The sequence below is a fragment of the Rattus norvegicus genome, chromosome 1, assembly GCF_036323735.1.
Source record: "Rattus norvegicus strain BN/NHsdMcwi chromosome 1, GRCr8, whole genome shotgun sequence".
Classification (NCBI taxonomy): Eukaryota; Metazoa; Chordata; class Mammalia; order Rodentia; family Muridae; genus Rattus; species Rattus norvegicus.
The window spans coordinates 249,157,830-249,175,132 of record NC_086019.1 but is presented as its reverse complement, the minus strand read 5'-3'; the positions used below and the strand labels follow the sequence as shown (position 1 = coordinate 249,175,132).

Genomic DNA, 17,303 nt, shown 5'->3' with positions numbered 1-17,303 from the left:
TTACAAGCCTCTAGAGTTTTGATCTTAAGGGGATGCTGGTATTGTGAACAGAGTTCACAGCAGAGAGTCGCAGGAGGGCAGCCGCTGCTGGGGTCAGAGAGTAGCCAGTGCCAATGTGGGGCTAGCCATTGATGTGGAGAGACCACGGGGACAGAGAGTACCAGGGGGTAGTGTGGTTATGGTATATGTGTCCCGCTTCCTTTACTTAATATTGACATCAACATTTGAGTTCTACGTCTGATGTAATCAATATCTTTATTATTTTTGAAGAAACCTTAGCCACAGAGAGCAGCAGATTCTTGCCTAGTGCTCAGCTGGCTTTCTCCATTCTGTACAGCCAGGAGGATACAGTCTAGGGATGGTGCCATCTATAGCGGGCTAGTCTTCTTACCCCATGAACATGATTAACACAATATCTCACAGGCATGCCCGGAGGCCGGTGATTCTCAGTTCTCTCAAGCTGACAGTCCACAATGACTCCCATACTTGTGACGTTTTTATGCATATAATGTTCTTTGGTTTCATCTACTGCTATTCCTAGTAGATTCCTTGACCCTTATCTCTGGTTCCTTAATTCCTTCCAGTTGTACCTTTACACCCTCTCTTGGGGAAAAAAAAAAAAACAAAACAACAGCAACAACAACAACAAACAAAAACTGAACTAAAGTCTTCATAGGGAACCTTTTTTTTTTTTTTTTTTTTTTTTTTGAGTGTGGTTTATGGTTTATTTCACTTAATAGGATCTCTAGTTTTGTTTTCCTACAAAGGACGTAACTATGCTTGGTAGCAAATTACCGCTTCACTGTTAGCCTTGGCGCCTTCCTCATTCATGCATTGACGCACACCTAGGCTTCCTCTGTCTGGCTCTTATGAGTGAAGATGGGAGGTGTCATCACATAACTGCTTCACATGGTAGCTTCCTCCTGGGGTCTCAGGAGGACCACTTCAGTGGTTCCCACCACAGCCTTGCTGATGTCCTTTCCCGTCAGAGGTGCATTGCGTCGTCACCGGCTTTGGGTTTTGTTCTGTTGACGGTGGCTGTTCTTTGGGCATGCCACCGTCCGTCCTTCCAGCTGTGTGAGTCTTTGCCAAGTGGGTGAGTTTCTAGCAGGAAGTGAACAGGCTTCTCCTTGTTTGTGGAAACATCTAGCTGGTTCTAGCATCTGTAACTGACAAATGGAGGTCTTTACATCTAGGTGACTGTTGAAAGGTTGGACTGATTTCTTCTTCTTTTTCTTCTTGTACAGGTTTGCTGTTTTTCTGAGTTGGGGATGTTTGGACCTACTAACATTTGCATTTGTTAAACCTGTCCTGCTTGGCGGTTTTTCTTTTAGAATCCAACTCTGCATTTGTAATCAGAGTTGTAGAATTTCTCACCCAAATTGACTTCTGAGTTTCATCTGTCTGCTTACTTGACTCTTTGAGGTTCTGAGGATGTTGAAGACTGGACCTGAATTTTTTGTCTAGCATTGCCACCCATTTCAGTGTCCCTGGATGGAACTGTAGAACTGCAGAAAGCTTGAGGTGTCTTATGTGGGAGGAACCAGTTGGTGCTCAAGGCCTTCATTTTGAAGCCTGTAAAACATTGGTGAGAGAAATCAAGGAAGACATGGCTAAAGGGAGAGGGGCCTTGCCCAGTAACCGGAGCATATATTGTGGAAATACTGGTTTACTCCTAAGTGATTACAGAGTCTACAAAATCCCAGCTAGAAACCCAAAAGACCTTTTCTTTCTCTTCTTTTCCTTACTTTCTTTCCTTTGAGGAAAAAAGATGAAGCATTTAAACTTCACACGAGAATGCAAAGGACCTAGCTGGGTATACCAGCACATGAAAGGTCAAGGGAGGAGGATCTCAGCAAGTTTGAGGCAGGTCAGGGCTACACAATGAGCTCTAGTTTGGCCTATATGACAGTGGAAAATCCTATCTCAAAAATAAAACAAGACAAATGAGAAATGTAAAGGACCAAAAATGGTAAAAAAAAAAAAAAAAAAAGATTTTGAATAGGGACAAACTAGGTAAATGTATGTATCTGCTTTCTTTCAGGATTATGTAGGAAGTAGTAATCAAACTCGTGAGTTATTGGATAGAGATAACTGAGTGGGTAGAGTGGAGTCCAGAAGGAGACTTAAGCATTTGAAGCCACTGGGGTTTCAAAAGGTAGGCAAAAACATTACTGTGTGGGGTACCGTCTGTAGAAAATCCTAGAAAGTAGTCAAACCCTAGAGATGGTAAGTAGTCAGTGGTTCCTAAGAGCTTGGTGTGACATACTTGGCTGTAAGGAGACATAATGACCTTTTCTGGGGATGATGGAAATGCAGTGTGTTGTGACTCTGTTGGTAATTGTAGGGTCTGCTTATTCGTCAAATGCTATAATTTGTGTGTTCATGTGCGTGTGCGTGTGCGTGTGCGTGTGCGTGTGTGTGTGTGTGTGTGTGTGTGTGTATTCATAACCCATATGACTATAAGTCAGGCCCAACCCTACTTAACTTCAGATGAGATTGGGCACGATTAAAGTTGTATGGTTGTAGACCATCTTCTATAGTGAAGACTGGCCTCAAACTTACAATGTGGTGAGGATGACCTTAAGGTCCTGATCCTCCTGCATATACCTGCCTGGGATTACAGGCACACACCACTGCAGTCCATGTCTTTTTTCAAAGCATATTAATACAGTTTGACTTGAGCATCAATGCAGTTTAGAGGTTGAGTCTTTGGTTAGTGTACCCTTGAAACTCTGGGCTTGGTCTTCATCACCATCCAAAAGCAATAAAGGTCTCACATTGTGAGCACCCATGGCTTGAGATCTCTTAATTCTGAGGGCTATCCACTTGAACATTGGTGATAATGTCTGCCCATAAGTGAGAGGGGCAGTGCCTAGACACTCGGCCCCTGATTCAGGCTGCTTAGTTTCCATGATCCACCCCAGCATAGTCAGGCAAGCTGCATCACCTCCCCGTGCCTCATTCTCGAACTAACACTGTGTTAATGCTTGCTGTCATGAGTCAAATTATTTAAAGCACCTAGAACATTTTTCTGGTACATTGTGAGCATCCACTGTAAACATCCACAATTACATATCAACCTCCGATGATAGTATTTTGTTTCTTTTGTTTTGTTTAAACATTTACAAAGTTATTTTTTTTTTTAAATTGACTTGTTGCTTGAGGAGATCTGGGATGGTATCTAAACAGAGTCAGGCAGACAAAATGAAGCAAGGAAGTTGAGTGAGATGCCCCAAGTCCTCGGAATCTGTGACTAGCTGTGAACTAGAAGCCTGGCCACGTGGCTCCCGGTTCAGCTCTGTTTGACCAAGGGTTACAGTGTTTGCATTTTCAACACTAACCGTGGGGATTTATCATGCGACTGCCATCCATCCGCTCCCTTGTGTGCTTTTCTGCAGAACCCTCCGGAGCAGCGGCTGGAGAAGACTTGCCTGCCACCAGCATGAGTTCTGGTAAGTCATTTAAACCACCCCCCCTTCTCTTGTCAGATCTATGAAAGTGCACGGGTGCACTTAGATTTCCCTATATCTTAGTGTGTCATCAACAGCAACATTTGCACTTACAGTGCAAATGATTGTCCCACCCACGATTATGAAGAGCTGTGCCGCACACTGTGTATTCCAGGGCTGTCTTCACAGGAGCCTCCTTTCCTTTCCGTGGGTTATCGTTGACATACAGTGAGCTGCAGTTATTTTAAGTCTGTGTTTGAGAAACTTCGGCACATTTCGGTACCTTAGCGGTCTTTCTTAATCTAGATGATCGAGGCCAAATACACGGTGTAGTCATGTTTACCCCCGGATTGGGGGCTAACCCAACACTTTATCCGGCTCTCAGAACAACTAACTTTTGCTTTTAAGAATCAGGATCTAAATAAAAGTGCTCCGAGTAGTTTTAGTCCTGAACGGGATGGGAGGCTTGGAGCAGGGAAGGCGGAACAGGGGACAGATTCCTGTGCCTTATGCAGCTGACTCTCTTCAGGTTCCAGCCTGGAGACATTTCCTTCCGGGTATTGGTCCCACCTTGGCCTCCTGGACCTGAGGTGGGGATGGGAGGCAGGGGACCATGTAATATGTCACTCAGGATTCTTCTGATCCAGCACCTCATTGAGAATAGTTTCATTCAGAGACCTATAGCTTAAAGAGTCTTTCCTATTTATTTACATTCAGTGTTTAGCCAAGTCCTGACCTGTGTAGGACCGTGTGTGGTGAGGCCTGGGAGGGTTATGGAGGGGGCAGTTCAGGGCTGCACCTGTCCCCTTATGCTTCACGTGCCCATGCATCTATGTGCTTGTGTGCTTGTGCTCTGGGCCTTTGCTTCTCTGCTGTGAGGTGGACATGATAATAGCCCTGACTGAATCATTGGGAGTTTCCTGAGACCGAGGACAGCAAAGCTCCTAATATGCTGAGCTCTGTGCCTGTGGACGTGACAGGATCTGCACGTGTGTGGTATCTTGCTGTTGTTAGCCTGGAGTTCCTCCTGGTAAAGTGAGGGACTTGGTTTGCCCTGGGCCCCTTCAGTGTGTTTTCTGTGCCAAAGTAGACATGGATGCATCTCACTGACTCAGTTTCTTTGGTTTGCCTCTTGGGTCATTCTTATGTTTTTAGATGCATACATTTAGCCCAGACTGGCCTTGAACTCTCCTTTATGGAGGCAAGGATGACCTGGAATCTTGATCATCCTACCTTTGGCTCCCAAGTGCTGGAGTTACATGTGTGTGCCTCCGCTCCACTTTTATATAGTTGGTGCTGGAGATGGAACCCAGGGCTTCACCCGTTTTGGTAATGGTTGTGACAGATGAGCCATGTCCCCAGTCCTGCCCTTTGTTATCATTTATAATAGCCTGGACCATTTTCCTATTTCCCTTTAAAAACAAACAAAAACTTGCTCTGGGGCTAGTAATGTCTCCTGCTCTTCTAGGCCGGTTGCTATTCCTGATAGTTTTAAAGGCAGGAGAAGGAGGGGGCCAGGAGGTTCCCAGGGGGGTGCCTTCCTCCTCTGAATCTCTCAGGCAGGTGCTGGAAGGAAACTTCGCCCAGGAGTCCAAAATCCTAGGCCTTTTGACCTGAAAAATCCTGTCTTGGGATTTTTAATCCCAAGGAAATGAAAACACTACCGGTGAAGGTGGGTGGGGAGGGAGAGGCTGTGTACTCTTATGTTTACCATGTTGGAAAGAGAGTAGCTAAATGGAAAATACTTGGTTGCATCTTTAGTGGAAAGAATGGCAGTTAAAAAAAAAAAAAGCGTATTGTTACTGTTTCAGCTGGTCCTGAGCTGCCTCTCTCTCTCTCTCTGAGGGAAGCAACTTTCTAGCAGGCTCTTGTTTCTCCGAACCCCCACCACACTCTCAAGCCGGGCCTAGCTTGATGCCTCTGACATACAGATGGGGAAACTGAACTCTGAGGAATTAATCAGCTGTGTCCAGTTGCCCTGCAGTGCCGGGGTTGGGGGAGCGGCGAGGGGGCAAGGGGGCGAGGGGGACACAACAGCGTGGTACAGCCACATATGCTACCAAAGCTGAGCCCTGTTTTGAGTGTTAATTTCTAAATCCCAAATGCTTATTTCAGTTCGGTTGCTCTGTTTAGCTAAAAAGGGAAAGGGGAGAGAAAGAATGTGAACCTGGTAGTAGCTCACAGGCTGCTCCTGAGATGGTGTGCTCACAGAGATGCTGGGATGGCGGGTTAGATAGCCGGTGCTGGGTAAGTGTCATACCTGGTACAGATGGCACAGTTGGAGAGATGTGATCTAGATGAGGTGCTCAGGGACAGGACAGGTAAAAGGTATGTGGTAGGCAGTAGGAGCCCCTTTTCTTTCTTAACACCCCCCCCCCAGCCCACCCCTTCTTCCACTGTCCCGAAATGAGGCTTCAGGGCGGATTTGACTCTAAGAGAGTGAGCCTTTGTCTGTGAGCCACAAACAGGATACACTCTGGGCAGTCCGGGCCACTGTGGGGGAAGGGCTGCCCAGGTGCTGTACGGCCTGGCTGCACTGTAACCTGTTTATCAGGCGCTCAGCCTTTCAAGAGGCTGCCTGGTAAAAGCCCCAGTAAGGTGGCTTAGTTTTAGCTAGATTAGCGCATAGGATGTGAAGTGGGTTTTAGGGCCTACCATTTGAGGGAATTTATAACAAGTCAGGAAACAAGACTGCTTATCTTAGTTGGGGAAGAAGATGGGCTGTAAGTGGGGCAGTTCAGTCTCCTGGTTAGTGAGCTCGGATGGGCTTGGCCCTTTGAGCCTCAATTATCTTATCAATAGAATTGCAGTTCCTAACTTTAGCTCCCAAGGACTAGACCCCAAGGAGATAGTGAAATAGTAATTGTGGGATACTCAGCATGGATTAGCAACCCTGGCAAACACATGCTTAAAGAACTGTAGTAACAATTGTAGCTCTGTTGCCATTTTGCTGTGAGAGTCCCTCCAAGCCATTGGCCACATACCCTTGGTCTTCCTTAGACCACCTCTGAGTTCCCACAAGTGATGGGTGGAGAACCCGGTAGGCAGGGAGGATGTCAGTGTTGGCAGCTGAGCAGAGCTCAGGAAAATCTCAAATGACACTGAAGTGGCAGTCAGCTTGAGCCCCAAGGATTTCCCTAAAGTAAGGAAAGGGGGTGAAGTCTTCCTGGCTAGGGACTTTGTAGCCAAGATCCAAGTCTGAAAATCTCACCTTCTCAGGAGTTGAGAGCAGGCAGGAGAGTGCAGGGCTGTGACGTGCCACTGAGGCTTCAGTTAGAAAAGGGAGGTGGAATGAGTGGTCAGGACACCATGCCATCTCTGGGACAGTAACACAGGTTCCAGAATGGTGAAGAGCGACAGTGTCTAAAGCCGCAGTTTATAGAAAAGTCAGCTCATCTTTGACAAGTAGACCTGGGGCAGCCATTGAGACACTTTAAATGTCAAAGAACTCCAGTGAAGCACTAGGATTTGTATGCCCCACAACACACTTCCCATCCCCAAATAGCCTTTGCATCCGGTCTGGTTCAGAACTCCCCCAGGCACCCTGGGGTGCTGGTCCCAAGCCTGAGAAAGCTGATGGTGTGTGTGTGTGTGTGTGTGTGTGTGTGTGTGTGTGTGTGGTCAGAACTGCTGAGTGTCTTAACTCTATCCTACCTCATACTCTGACTGTTGAACAAGCATGGTCACAAGCCTTCCATTCATCATCTTTCTTTCAGAATGTGATGTTGGAAGTTCTAAAGCTGTGGTGAATGGCTTGGCACCTGGCAGCCATGGACCAGACAAAGGTAAGGCTTGGTATGAGAAAGCGTTTCCGGAAGATGCAGGGCATGCTGGGTAGGGACATTCCCACCTCTCTGGGGAAGACATCATTGGCCTAGTCTTAGGCTTAGTTCCTGTCATGGCTTCTTGAGACCTGAGCTGTGGTCAGGTCTTTATGGGTCTGAGGCTGCCTCTTCCAACTCTGAGATGGTGTGCTCACAGGGATGCTGGGTTGGCGAGTTAGAGAGTGGGTGCTGGGTAAGTGTCATACCTGGTGCAGATGGCACTCATTGGCCTGGAATTGCCTGTGTACAGGCACCTTCACCTGTCACAAATGTGTCACCTGTGAATGAAGTCATTTCAGTGTCATTGATTTTAACTCCTCCCCTTGTGTTCAAAAAAGAGCTGTGTCCACATGGACAAGTGCTTTACCACTAAGCTGCCTTCTAGGTCCTCATATTTTCACTGTAAAAATTCTTCCAAATAGGAGAGAGAAATGTGAACTGAATTATTGATATGGTAAGAAGGCATTCGAGAGCCTGGCAGCACACTTTGGGGGCCTCTCTCAGCCGCTCCCTCTTGGATCCTGAGAACGTTTTCCTTTCCTACTTACTAAGTCTCCTTTGTTTTTAAAATAAAAATTCCCTTTGCTTAAAAAAATAATAATGAAGAGGATGCCTCTCGAGGTCCTGTTTGCCTAGGACACTCCGACCCCCAATCCGACATTGGTCTTGCAGTATAAGGTACAGGAACAAAGTTGGAGTAATTAGATGAACGTGATCCCAGTTCTGCCTATGAAGAGCAGAGACGGACACGGGGGGTGGGGGTGGGGTGGGGTGTGATCTCTGCAGGTGCAACTTCTCTTACCTCCAGAGGGAGGCAGTGTGACCTCAGTGCATACTTCTGCATCCCATCCTGGGCTCCAGTGACTCCATGAGCAGCGATCTATGTGTTCTACAGTGCCACTGAGGACCGATAAAAATCTCTGCTTGGGGCATTGAAGTCAAAAAAAAAAAAAAAAAGTGCCTCTCCCAAAGAATAATTTCAGAATTTTCCATACTTAGTCTTTGTAAATTTCGTCAAATGCACCCAAATATTCCCTTGGAGAAGGCAAGGTGTTCACTCAGCAGGATCGCTCTGGAGAGAGAAGGCAGAGGGCGAAAGGTGGGGAGTGAGAGGCTTGAGTGGCATGAGGCTAAGCTCGTTGGGGACAGGAATTCAGTGCCACTTTTGTCCCCCACCTCCCTGGCTTTCTGCCCTTCTCCACTCAGTGTGTAAGTTCATGTGGGCTATGTTCTCAGGGTCTTGGGCCATCTTGGCTGTCTTGCTTGGAGCAGGGCTGTGAAGGGCTGCAAGGGAGTATTTATTTAAACTGGAAGCATAGAGGGGCTTCTGAAACCCTGGGACTACCAGCTCCATCTCTAAATCTGCCTATAGAAGAGACTTTTATTAAAAGAGTTTTTTTTTAAGGGGGCAGAGGGTATGTCACAGCAGGTAATGATGGCTTTTCTCTGCCTTAGCTAGACTCACGTTAGGTAGGAAACAAGAGACAGGTTGTAACCTATAGGTTACCAGAGTGGCCTGTAGTGAACCCTGAGCCAGCATAACTGGGCTCCTGCCTCAGCCTCTGCACTTGAGAACAAACGTAGAACAAGTGACTGAGCGATTAGCTAAGCCTCTTACTTCTTCCTCTGGAGATGGCAGCCCAGCTCTGCTCCCACCCCAGTACCGTCTCCCAAGAGATTGTTAAGATTCAGTGATCAGATTCCTGTGAGAAGTTCATTCAATCTAGATATATGCAGAATTGTCACTCTTGACTTAGTTATTGCAGACATATACCGTGTGCGTGCCCAAGGCAGTGGCAGGACGGGCAGGATGGGCGCTGTCCACCTTGAAGGTGTTTCCCACTTTCCTTCCTGCCCACTTGACAATCCCAGTCACGTGGTGCTGAGTTGATAGATAGTCTCTTATTTTTAAGCAGACCTACCCTGTGTCATTCTGTGTTCTATGACTCTAAGACCCCTGGGCACAGTTCATTGGGGTCACTTTGGTACCCTTGTGCATCTTTCTTTCCTTACTGCTGTTAAAGAGAAAGACCGAGGGAGGTTTGGCGATGTGCCCGTCATTGAGATGGGAATCTAGGCAGACAAGGAATGGGGTCTCAGCGTCCAGCACTGCTGAGTACTGGGGTGCTGTCCAGAGCCTTCATCATCCACACTTGGACACTTGGCACCTCCTTTGTAGCAAAGTGCGGGCTTAGGCAGCACCATCTGTTCCCCACCAGATAGGGGTTCCGATTTGCGTGGGGTCAGAGAGTATGGACTGTCAGAGCAGGCACAGGATCCTAAAAGGTACGATTTGAGAGAAGCAGCTTTGAGGCCTCAAGGACCAGGCAGTCTACAAGAGTATTCCTCTCTTAGCTGCACTCAGCCTGCAGCCATAACCCTGTCCTCAAAGCCTGGCTGTACGGCAGATGACCCACTATTCCCAAGGGACATCTCGTACTCAGATTGTATCCCCCTTCTACTTGCCAGGCCATCTGTGTGTCTGTACGTCTCTGTCCAGCCTTGGCAAGCTCTCTGTGCCAGGGGCTGCCAATACGCATGGATCAACTCCATCTGAATGATGGCCGCAGAAAGGCTTCAGCCATCTTGGCCCAGAACCCCAGAGAGAGAAAGCAGGCTATTTTTAATGATGGCATCCACGTCTCTTTGCATTGTTCTTCTAGCGTAGGCAGCTTCCTCCTATTGTCCCCGCACAGTTCTTCGACTTGCCTGAGCGTCTCCCAAATGTTGTTTCTGGATGCACCGTTTACCCTTTTGTGTTTTCAACAGCCGACCCTTTGCGTGCTCGCACTATATCTGCTGTTAAAATAATTCCCGTGAAGACAGTGAAAAGCCCTTCAGGCCTAGTACTCCCTCCAGGTATCTCTCTTTGGGGCTGTTTCTTTTAATTGTCGGATCATGCATGGTTTCTTTTCCTTCTTTGCTCCTAACACCATACTGTGAGCCCTAATCCTTGCATGATATAAGGCATTTCATCTCCTTAAGTTGTTTCCTTTCTGTATGTATTTGTGTGTATGTGTGTATATGTGTGTGTGTGTGTGTGTGTGTGTGTCTCTGTCTGTCTGTCTGTCTGTCTGTCTGAAGTGTGTAGGCCAGGGAGGAGTAGAGGAAGAACCAAAAGCTGCAGCCTTGTCCTCCCTGCTTTAGAAGGCTTGGTGCAGAGGCTGAACCTTCACTCTGTGGCGGGGCTCACTCCTAAGAGGTTTGCAACTCCCGATACTTGTGTGAAAACCCCGGTTCTTGGAGAGTTAACCTGGCCTCACGGAGAACCTCTGAGTCAGGCTGAATATGAAGCAGCTCTCATATATGTCGATGTCAGATGGTGGTTCCCTGGGTGATACTCAGGGCCATTTCCCAGAGCACGACAGCCCCTCTCTGGCTTCACCTACAATTCCTTCCTGCCTCTCTTCTCCAAGAGGCGGGGGCGTACAGTTTCCTTGAGGTTCTGACTCAAAGTTTTGTGAAGTCCAAGTGGGACAAGTGGAGCCGACAGATGAGCTGCGGTTTTGCCAGTTTGCCTGTCACCCCTGTGACCCTGGTCTGGCTTTCCCAGTAATTGTATAACACCGGCCACTTACTTTCTTGATGGGGTCAGATGCTCCCTGAGGTCGCCATGTGGTCTGTGATGTGCTGTGAGTTTCGTGGTTTCCTCTCTCATGGAAGAGGGATGCAGGGGCAGGAATAAAAAGCAGGGGAAAAGGAAGCTCGCCTTCTCATTACTGCGACCCCCCAATCCTCCACCCCCAAACTGACATGGGCAGGGCACACTCTAAGCTCCAGCCTCTCATCCTCATTGTGGTAATTTTAGCTCAGGAAGCGGGACTTGAGTGGTTTGGCAGGTATGGGGCTGTAGGAAGTAAGTGTGGGGTTGACTTAGCTCAGCTGCACATAAACACTTGGCTCTGTGCTCTGAGAAGTAGCATGGTCTGCACTCCTTTCCTGCCTCATGACTGACTTTCCTGAAGGAGGAACACCAGGCCTGCTAAAGCAAGCAGACTCTCTGTTAGCCACAGGTTCAGTTAGTTATGGTGAATTACAGTCAAAAATACTAAATGGAAACAGTTATTAAATATTAAGTGAAGAAAAGTTAAATGGAAACAACACACAAGTTGAGATAACTTTGGTTACAATGTTATAACTCTACCATTTTAGAAGAACCCACTGTTGCCAGTCTTTTACTGTGCCCACCTTATACATTAAACCTTATCATAAGTATGTCTGTTTGTACAGGAAAGATATTGATCCTTTAGGCTGAGTATTATCTGTGGTTTAAGACCTCCATGGGGGGGCGGCTAGGGACACGTCGCCCTGGATTCAGATGACTGCTTTGAGAGTCTTCCTAAAGAGCCCAGGCTCTTTTATGGACCTTGTCCCTGCATGTGGAGTGAGGAGTCTGTGTAGATGAAAGAGAGGTTCAGAGGACACTGTTGCATGTGACCGAGCCTGTCTGGCCACCTTCCTGTTCTCTCATCATACTGGAGTGTGAAAGCTCCCATCTGTGAACAGCACCTCCCTCTGTCTCGTAGTTCAGGAGTATTGACCAACGAGAGATGCAAGGAGTCGCCTTTCTCTTCGGAACATTCCCCGATGGCCACGTTGCTCGCTTGCTATTTTTCGTGAGAAGGGTGATCTGCAAGCTTGAGAGATCTTTCACAACCTCTTCTGTGAACCATGCCTTACTAACTGGTCAGAAGTCTGCTTAGCAACTCAAACTTCATTTCGTAGGAATGAGCCAGCTTCCTTCCATTGGGAAATGTTTTCAGCTGATGTAACTCATGCCTTTACTCAGAGCTTACCTTGCTTCTTCTCCTAATCTCATGATGCTGGTCTACCGTTGTACAGATTAATTCTCATTGGTCACAGATGTTTGAAGGGTAGGCATAGGTGTAACCAGGTTCATCTCATTCCCCTGCCGTAACCTCTGCTAACTGGACTATCCTGCAACTCCCTCAGAGGTCTTGGCTCTAACCCTGTCCTTTGGATCTTCCTTTTCAGACATGGACCCTACAAAAATCTGCACAGGGAAAGGGACAGTGACCCTTCGGGCCTCGTCTTCCTACAGGGAGACCCCAAGCAGCAGCCCTGTGAGCCCCCAGGAATCTCCGAAGCATGAAAACAAGTCAGGTATGTTGCCCTGGAGTCTGGGAGGGGAGATGTGCAGAGGGGAGGGTGGATGTCCTTGTGGTTCTGCAGGGTGGGGAGAGGTGATGTGAATTCATCAGCCACATCCTTCTTCTCCTGGGGTCCCAGGATAGTGACTTCTGTCCCTTCTGTGACGATTGGTATGTCAAGCCCTGATCTGTGACCAGGCCTAGTGACCTCTGCTTTGACTGAGCAGAGAGCCCTGCTAGATGGCCGGTCCTGTGAAGACTGTGTTGTATGGATATAGGCAGTTCAGCATCTGCAAACACATGGTATAGGACAGTGATTAGATGTCCCTAAGGCTCTGCCCACTGCTGAGGCTGGCTCTGACTTGGCCAGGTAGGGCTAGCCGAAGAAGCCAGAGGCAGGAGTACAGGTGGCTACAAGGCGTAGCTGCTGGGAGTGTGGAAACCATGGGGCACGGGTATTGGGTAGGGACCAGGCTGCCGGGGCAGGGAGGATCACAAGAGCACTTCTAAGGTCAGTGGTGAGCAAGAGCCTGGTCAAATGCATGGAACCCATGCCCAGACCCTCTGCCCACCCTGACACCATAGACTGGGAAACCAGAGTGCATAGCACATGGTCTTGGGACTTCAGCCTTCGACTCTGGATTCTGGGAGCTCTTTGTTTATATCCTGTCTCTTCCTCCTGAGGGCTGGGCAGTCAGGGACAGTTGATTTCCCCTCTCAACCCTAAGGCTCTCACCTGTGCCATGGGATTGATGGTACCTGCTACGTGGGATTGTTAGAAGCAAGGAAGAGATTCGGGGATTTTAACAGGCCTGCTGGTATGGGATAAGCTGTCCAATGTGAGGTACCAGTTAGATTAAGATTGGCATTGGGGTTATCTTGACCTTTCCAGAGAGCATTCAACAGCCTGTGCATTCTGCCATTGCTGACTTGTCCACAGCTTGGGGCGGCTCAGTCACTAACCATTCTGTAGGGCTCTTACCCCCTCTGCATCACAAGCATCCAAAGTAGACAGGCCAGACGGGTGTCAGACTTGTGATGCCTGCTTGCCAGTCTGAGGTAGGGTCTTTGCTTTTGTATTTCTGACAAGTTCTTAGGTCGCCCTGTAGAGCTGGCCCAGGGACCACATTTGAAAGTGGGGTTTTCTTTTCTCTTGAAGCCGGGACGCTTAGCACATTCTTGGAGTCAGAGTGTAAGGGAAATAGGACTCGCAACCTTTGGTACAGTGGGAGGCGGGCGTTGAGGCCTGATAGAGTTATGTAGCCTACAAATGAGAAATACTCAAATCTTCTGACTTCCTGCAGCAGTCGCCTACAATGGGTACCAAGGCAGATGCTTGAGAGTGAAGCCAGTGTTTGAGCACAAGCTCCTTATGGGTGATGGAGAACCCCAGGGAGATCTTCTCTGTTCCTCAGCCTAGGGAAAGGCTGAGTCATCCTCAGACTCCAAATTCTTGGTTCTGATGTCTAATCCCACATTTGATTCCTGGGCTGCTGGAATTTGCCATTCTCTTCTCTAGGAAAGATGTGGGCAAGAAGAAAGGCAAAATAATTTCTTCACAAGACTGGAGGGTATGTGGGGAAGAGAGATTTCCAAAGAGAAAAGCTAGTCAGACAAGCATAACCTGCCAATCCTTAGGCAACGGAGAGGGGGCCTTGAGCTCCCTCTAGTGGTTCTAACAGGCACTGATACAGAGCAGAGCTTTTTACTGTGCTGCTTGCTAGGGGACTATTGTGCTACAGAATTATGGGTCCAGCCTATGCAGATAAGGAAGCACCATCTTGTCCTGTGGTAATTCCCACAGGTTTATTCCAACAGATTTGGTGCGAGAGAATTTCAACCTTTCCAGCGAGTCTTTAAAAGCGTCTTAAAATGCAAATAGGAGGAAGAACTGGTGGTTTATTAAGGCGGTTGCCTGTAGTTTCTCCTCCAAGACTCATCTTACATTAAATAAGAGTCTTCCCCCTGTGAAGTTAACGTCGTTGTCTCCAAATTAGCATTTGCACACCGCCTGTGCTCTCACCTTTACCGCCCCGTCCATCCCTGTAGCTTTCCATGTTGCTGTCTATTTGCTTGAGCTCCAATGATGTGTAAAGATACCTCCAGTTTTCAGCCATTGTTCTGACTTCCTCCTCTGATGACAGGCAGTATAGTTAGGGGGTCACTGAGTCCCCTTTCTCTTGGCCTTGGCCACTTACTATCTTTAGAACATGGACAAATTCGTCAGCCTTAGATGGCTTCAGTTTTCCCATCTATAAATTGGGCAGTGTCCTACTGGAGTTGGTGACATTAAACTAGCTCCTTCATGTCAAGCATTCCGCACAGGCCTGCCATGATAACCCTTGTTGTCACCGTGGGTCAGGAGGCCTGCAAAAGGTGACATACTGTCTGTCCATTGGAAGGCATGAGGTTCTGGGCCAGGAGTGAGGGCGGTGTAGATGGAGGACAGGGTAAAGGGTCTTTTGAGAGAATGAGGTAACAAGGCTTGATATGAGAATCAGGGAATCCAGGCTGCCCAGCTTGTTTTCTAGAGGAGGGATTTGTGAAGGATGTTTTCAAGGGATGATCAATTCCGTTATTGTCTGTGTTGAGTTTCCTGGCACAAGAAGGGCTTTGGGAGGCATTTGGAAATTAAAACCTGCAGTGTGGATGGAGGAGTCTTGTGTACACACATGAACTCTGGGATGGATTATGGAGGCACCCTCTTTCTCGGATTGCTACTACCAAGCTTAAAAGCATGTGTGATCATGAAGCCAGAGGAAAGGAAGCTGGGGCCCTTAAAGGTGTCCAGTTTAAACCTGCTGCTCAGGCTCCTGCTTTAAAATTTAATTTAAATTATAGTTGAATTAAATTTAAATTTACTTTTTAATTTAATTTTTTATTATGTGTATGTGTATGTCTCTGTGTAGTATGTATCTCTGTAGGTGTATGTCTCTGTGTAGGTGTGTGTCTCTATGTAGGTGTGTGTCTCTGTGTAGGTATGTGTCTATGTAGGTGTGTGTCTCTGTGTAGGTGTGTGTCTCTGTGTAGGTGTGTATCTGCATAGGTGTGTGTCTCTGTAGGTGTGTGTCTCTGTGTAGGTGTGTGTCTCTGTGTAGGTGTGTGTCTCTGTGTAGGTGTGTGTCTCTGTAGGTGTGTGTCTCTGTGTAGGTGTGTGTCTCTGTGTAGGTGTGTGTCTCTGTAGGTGTGTGTCTCTGTGTAGGTGTGTGTCTCTGTGTAGGTGTGTGTCTCTGTGTAGGTGTGTGTCTCTGTGTAGGTGTGTGTCTCTGTAAGTGTGTGTCTCTGTGTAGGTGTGTGTCTCTGTAGGTGTGTGTCTCTGTGTAGGTGTGTGTCTCTGTGTAGGTGTGTGTCTCTGTGTAAGTGTGTGTCTCTGTGTAAGTGTGTGTCTCTGTGTAGGTGTATATACATAAGTGCAGGTGTCTGGAGAACAGAGGTAACACATTCTGTTGGACCTGGAATTACAGGAGGTAGCAAGCTGCTCCCCAGCCCAATGTAGGTGCTCAGAACTGGGTTGGGGTTCTTTGAAAGAGCAGTAAGGACTTTAACCACTGAACCATTTCTTCCCTCCCCCACCTCACCCCCAAGCCCTGCCCTTGAGTGGTAACTGGATCTCAGGTCCCTGATCAACCCCACATCTCTGATGGACCTTGGGATTAGAATGATTTGAGAAGAATGAAATGATCTTAATACTGACTCCCTTTGCCTGGGAGGAACCTTATCATTTTATCCATGTTTCCTGCTCTTATCACCCAGCCACGTCTGGGCGATCACCATGTCAATTCTGAGCAACCCCACCAGTGCCCTAGACCAATGGTTTTCTCTTTACTTTTGGAACAGCAGTTAAGAAAGTCTGCACTGGTAGGGGGTGAAATTCCCAGTTCCTTTCTGGTGTGATCTGGAGACCGTGTAACTTGTTACCCTAGATGCTGGACCCTAACTCAGTCTCCAGGCTCTCAGGCTCTCAGTGAGGAGTTCCTTGCCATCTACGCACTGTGCTTGTTGGCCCCAGCATTTGCTACAAAGCTATCCTCGGACAGAGTGACTGTTGCAGCCACAACCACCTCATTTCTTTTTTTTGTGATTCTCCTCTCCTGACTGGCAGGGCCAAACGTCTCAGAAATTAGGTCGTCTTTTCCCATGAGGTCAGTGTTCTGTTTTGCTTTTGCTTTTGTTATTTGCTTGCGTTGTTTTTGAGGCAGGGTTTCTCTGATAGCCCCGATTGAAATCAGTGGTTTTTATGAGCCTATGTCTAAGAATTAGGGTCAGCTAAAAAGTTAGAGGAAAGGATCTCTTGAGATACCACCATCCCTTCTGACACCCAGATGCAAATTTAGGGAACTCTTCAAAACACCCCAGGCTTAGAGCTAATGCTAGAAGGGTCCAATTTGTTTGCTCAGGGAAAGCATAGAGATTAAAATCAGCCCAGAGAAGTTCATGGTACAGAGTCTGGAGAGATAGCAACATGTCCCCGACAGATTATTTTCCAGTATCCAGTGAGTGAACCCCAGGGCAGAAGTGTTCACCATTATCTTCCTCAAAGACCCATCTCTACTCTAGTAGGCAACGAAGCTCTTGCTGACTGAAAGCCCTGACTCTAAATCACTTTACTGTTCTTCAAGACCTCAGCTAAACAAGACTTCCAGGGACTTGGCAGTCATCTCCAGAAGCCCAGAGTAAAGACCAAACCTTTTTTTTTTAATTAATTATTATTTACATTTCAATTGTTATTGTCCCCCCTCCCGGTTTCCAGTCATCCTCAAACTCCCCATCCCATCTCCCCTCCTCTTTGTCTCTATGAGGGTGCTCCCCCACCCACCAACCCACTCCTACCTCACCACTCTAGTATCCCCCTATTGCTGGGGCAACAAGGTTCCACAGGACCAAGAGCCTCCCCTCTCACTGATGCCAGATAAGGC

At 47.6% G+C, this 17,303-nt stretch overlaps 1 protein-coding gene and 1 long non-coding RNA gene across 52 annotated transcripts in view; one reads left to right on the top strand and one right to left on the bottom strand.

Moving 5' to 3' along the window:
* Nucleotides 1-17,303, top strand: part of Sorbs1 (sorbin and SH3 domain containing 1) — a 222,380-nt gene that overhangs the window by 104,571 nt on the left and 100,506 nt on the right. For 40 of the 51 annotated variants that reach the window (XM_063273958.1, XM_063273944.1, NM_001421361.1 and 37 more), the window contains 4 exons: nucleotides 3,402-3,455; nucleotides 7,169-7,237; nucleotides 10,046-10,135; nucleotides 12,272-12,400. In XM_063273958.1, coding sequence (XP_063130028.1) covers nucleotides 3,446-3,455; nucleotides 7,169-7,237; nucleotides 10,046-10,135; nucleotides 12,272-12,400 — 298 coding nt within the window. In that variant the 5' untranslated portion in view covers nucleotides 3,402-3,445. Of the gene's footprint in view, nucleotides 1-2,044; nucleotides 2,159-3,401; nucleotides 3,456-7,168; nucleotides 7,238-10,045; nucleotides 10,136-11,802; nucleotides 11,902-12,271; nucleotides 12,401-17,303 lie in introns of those variants that run through there. The other 11 variants (XM_063273962.1, XM_063273997.1, XM_063273996.1 and 8 more) reach the window with 6 other exon arrangements.
* On the bottom strand, nucleotides 143-11,052 carry LOC134484023 (uncharacterized). The gene is made up of 2 exons (XR_010061340.1): nucleotides 10,855-11,052; nucleotides 143-1,575 (listed from the first exon to the last, which is right to left on the bottom strand). It is a non-coding gene; the product is annotated as an uncharacterized LOC134484023 (long non-coding RNA).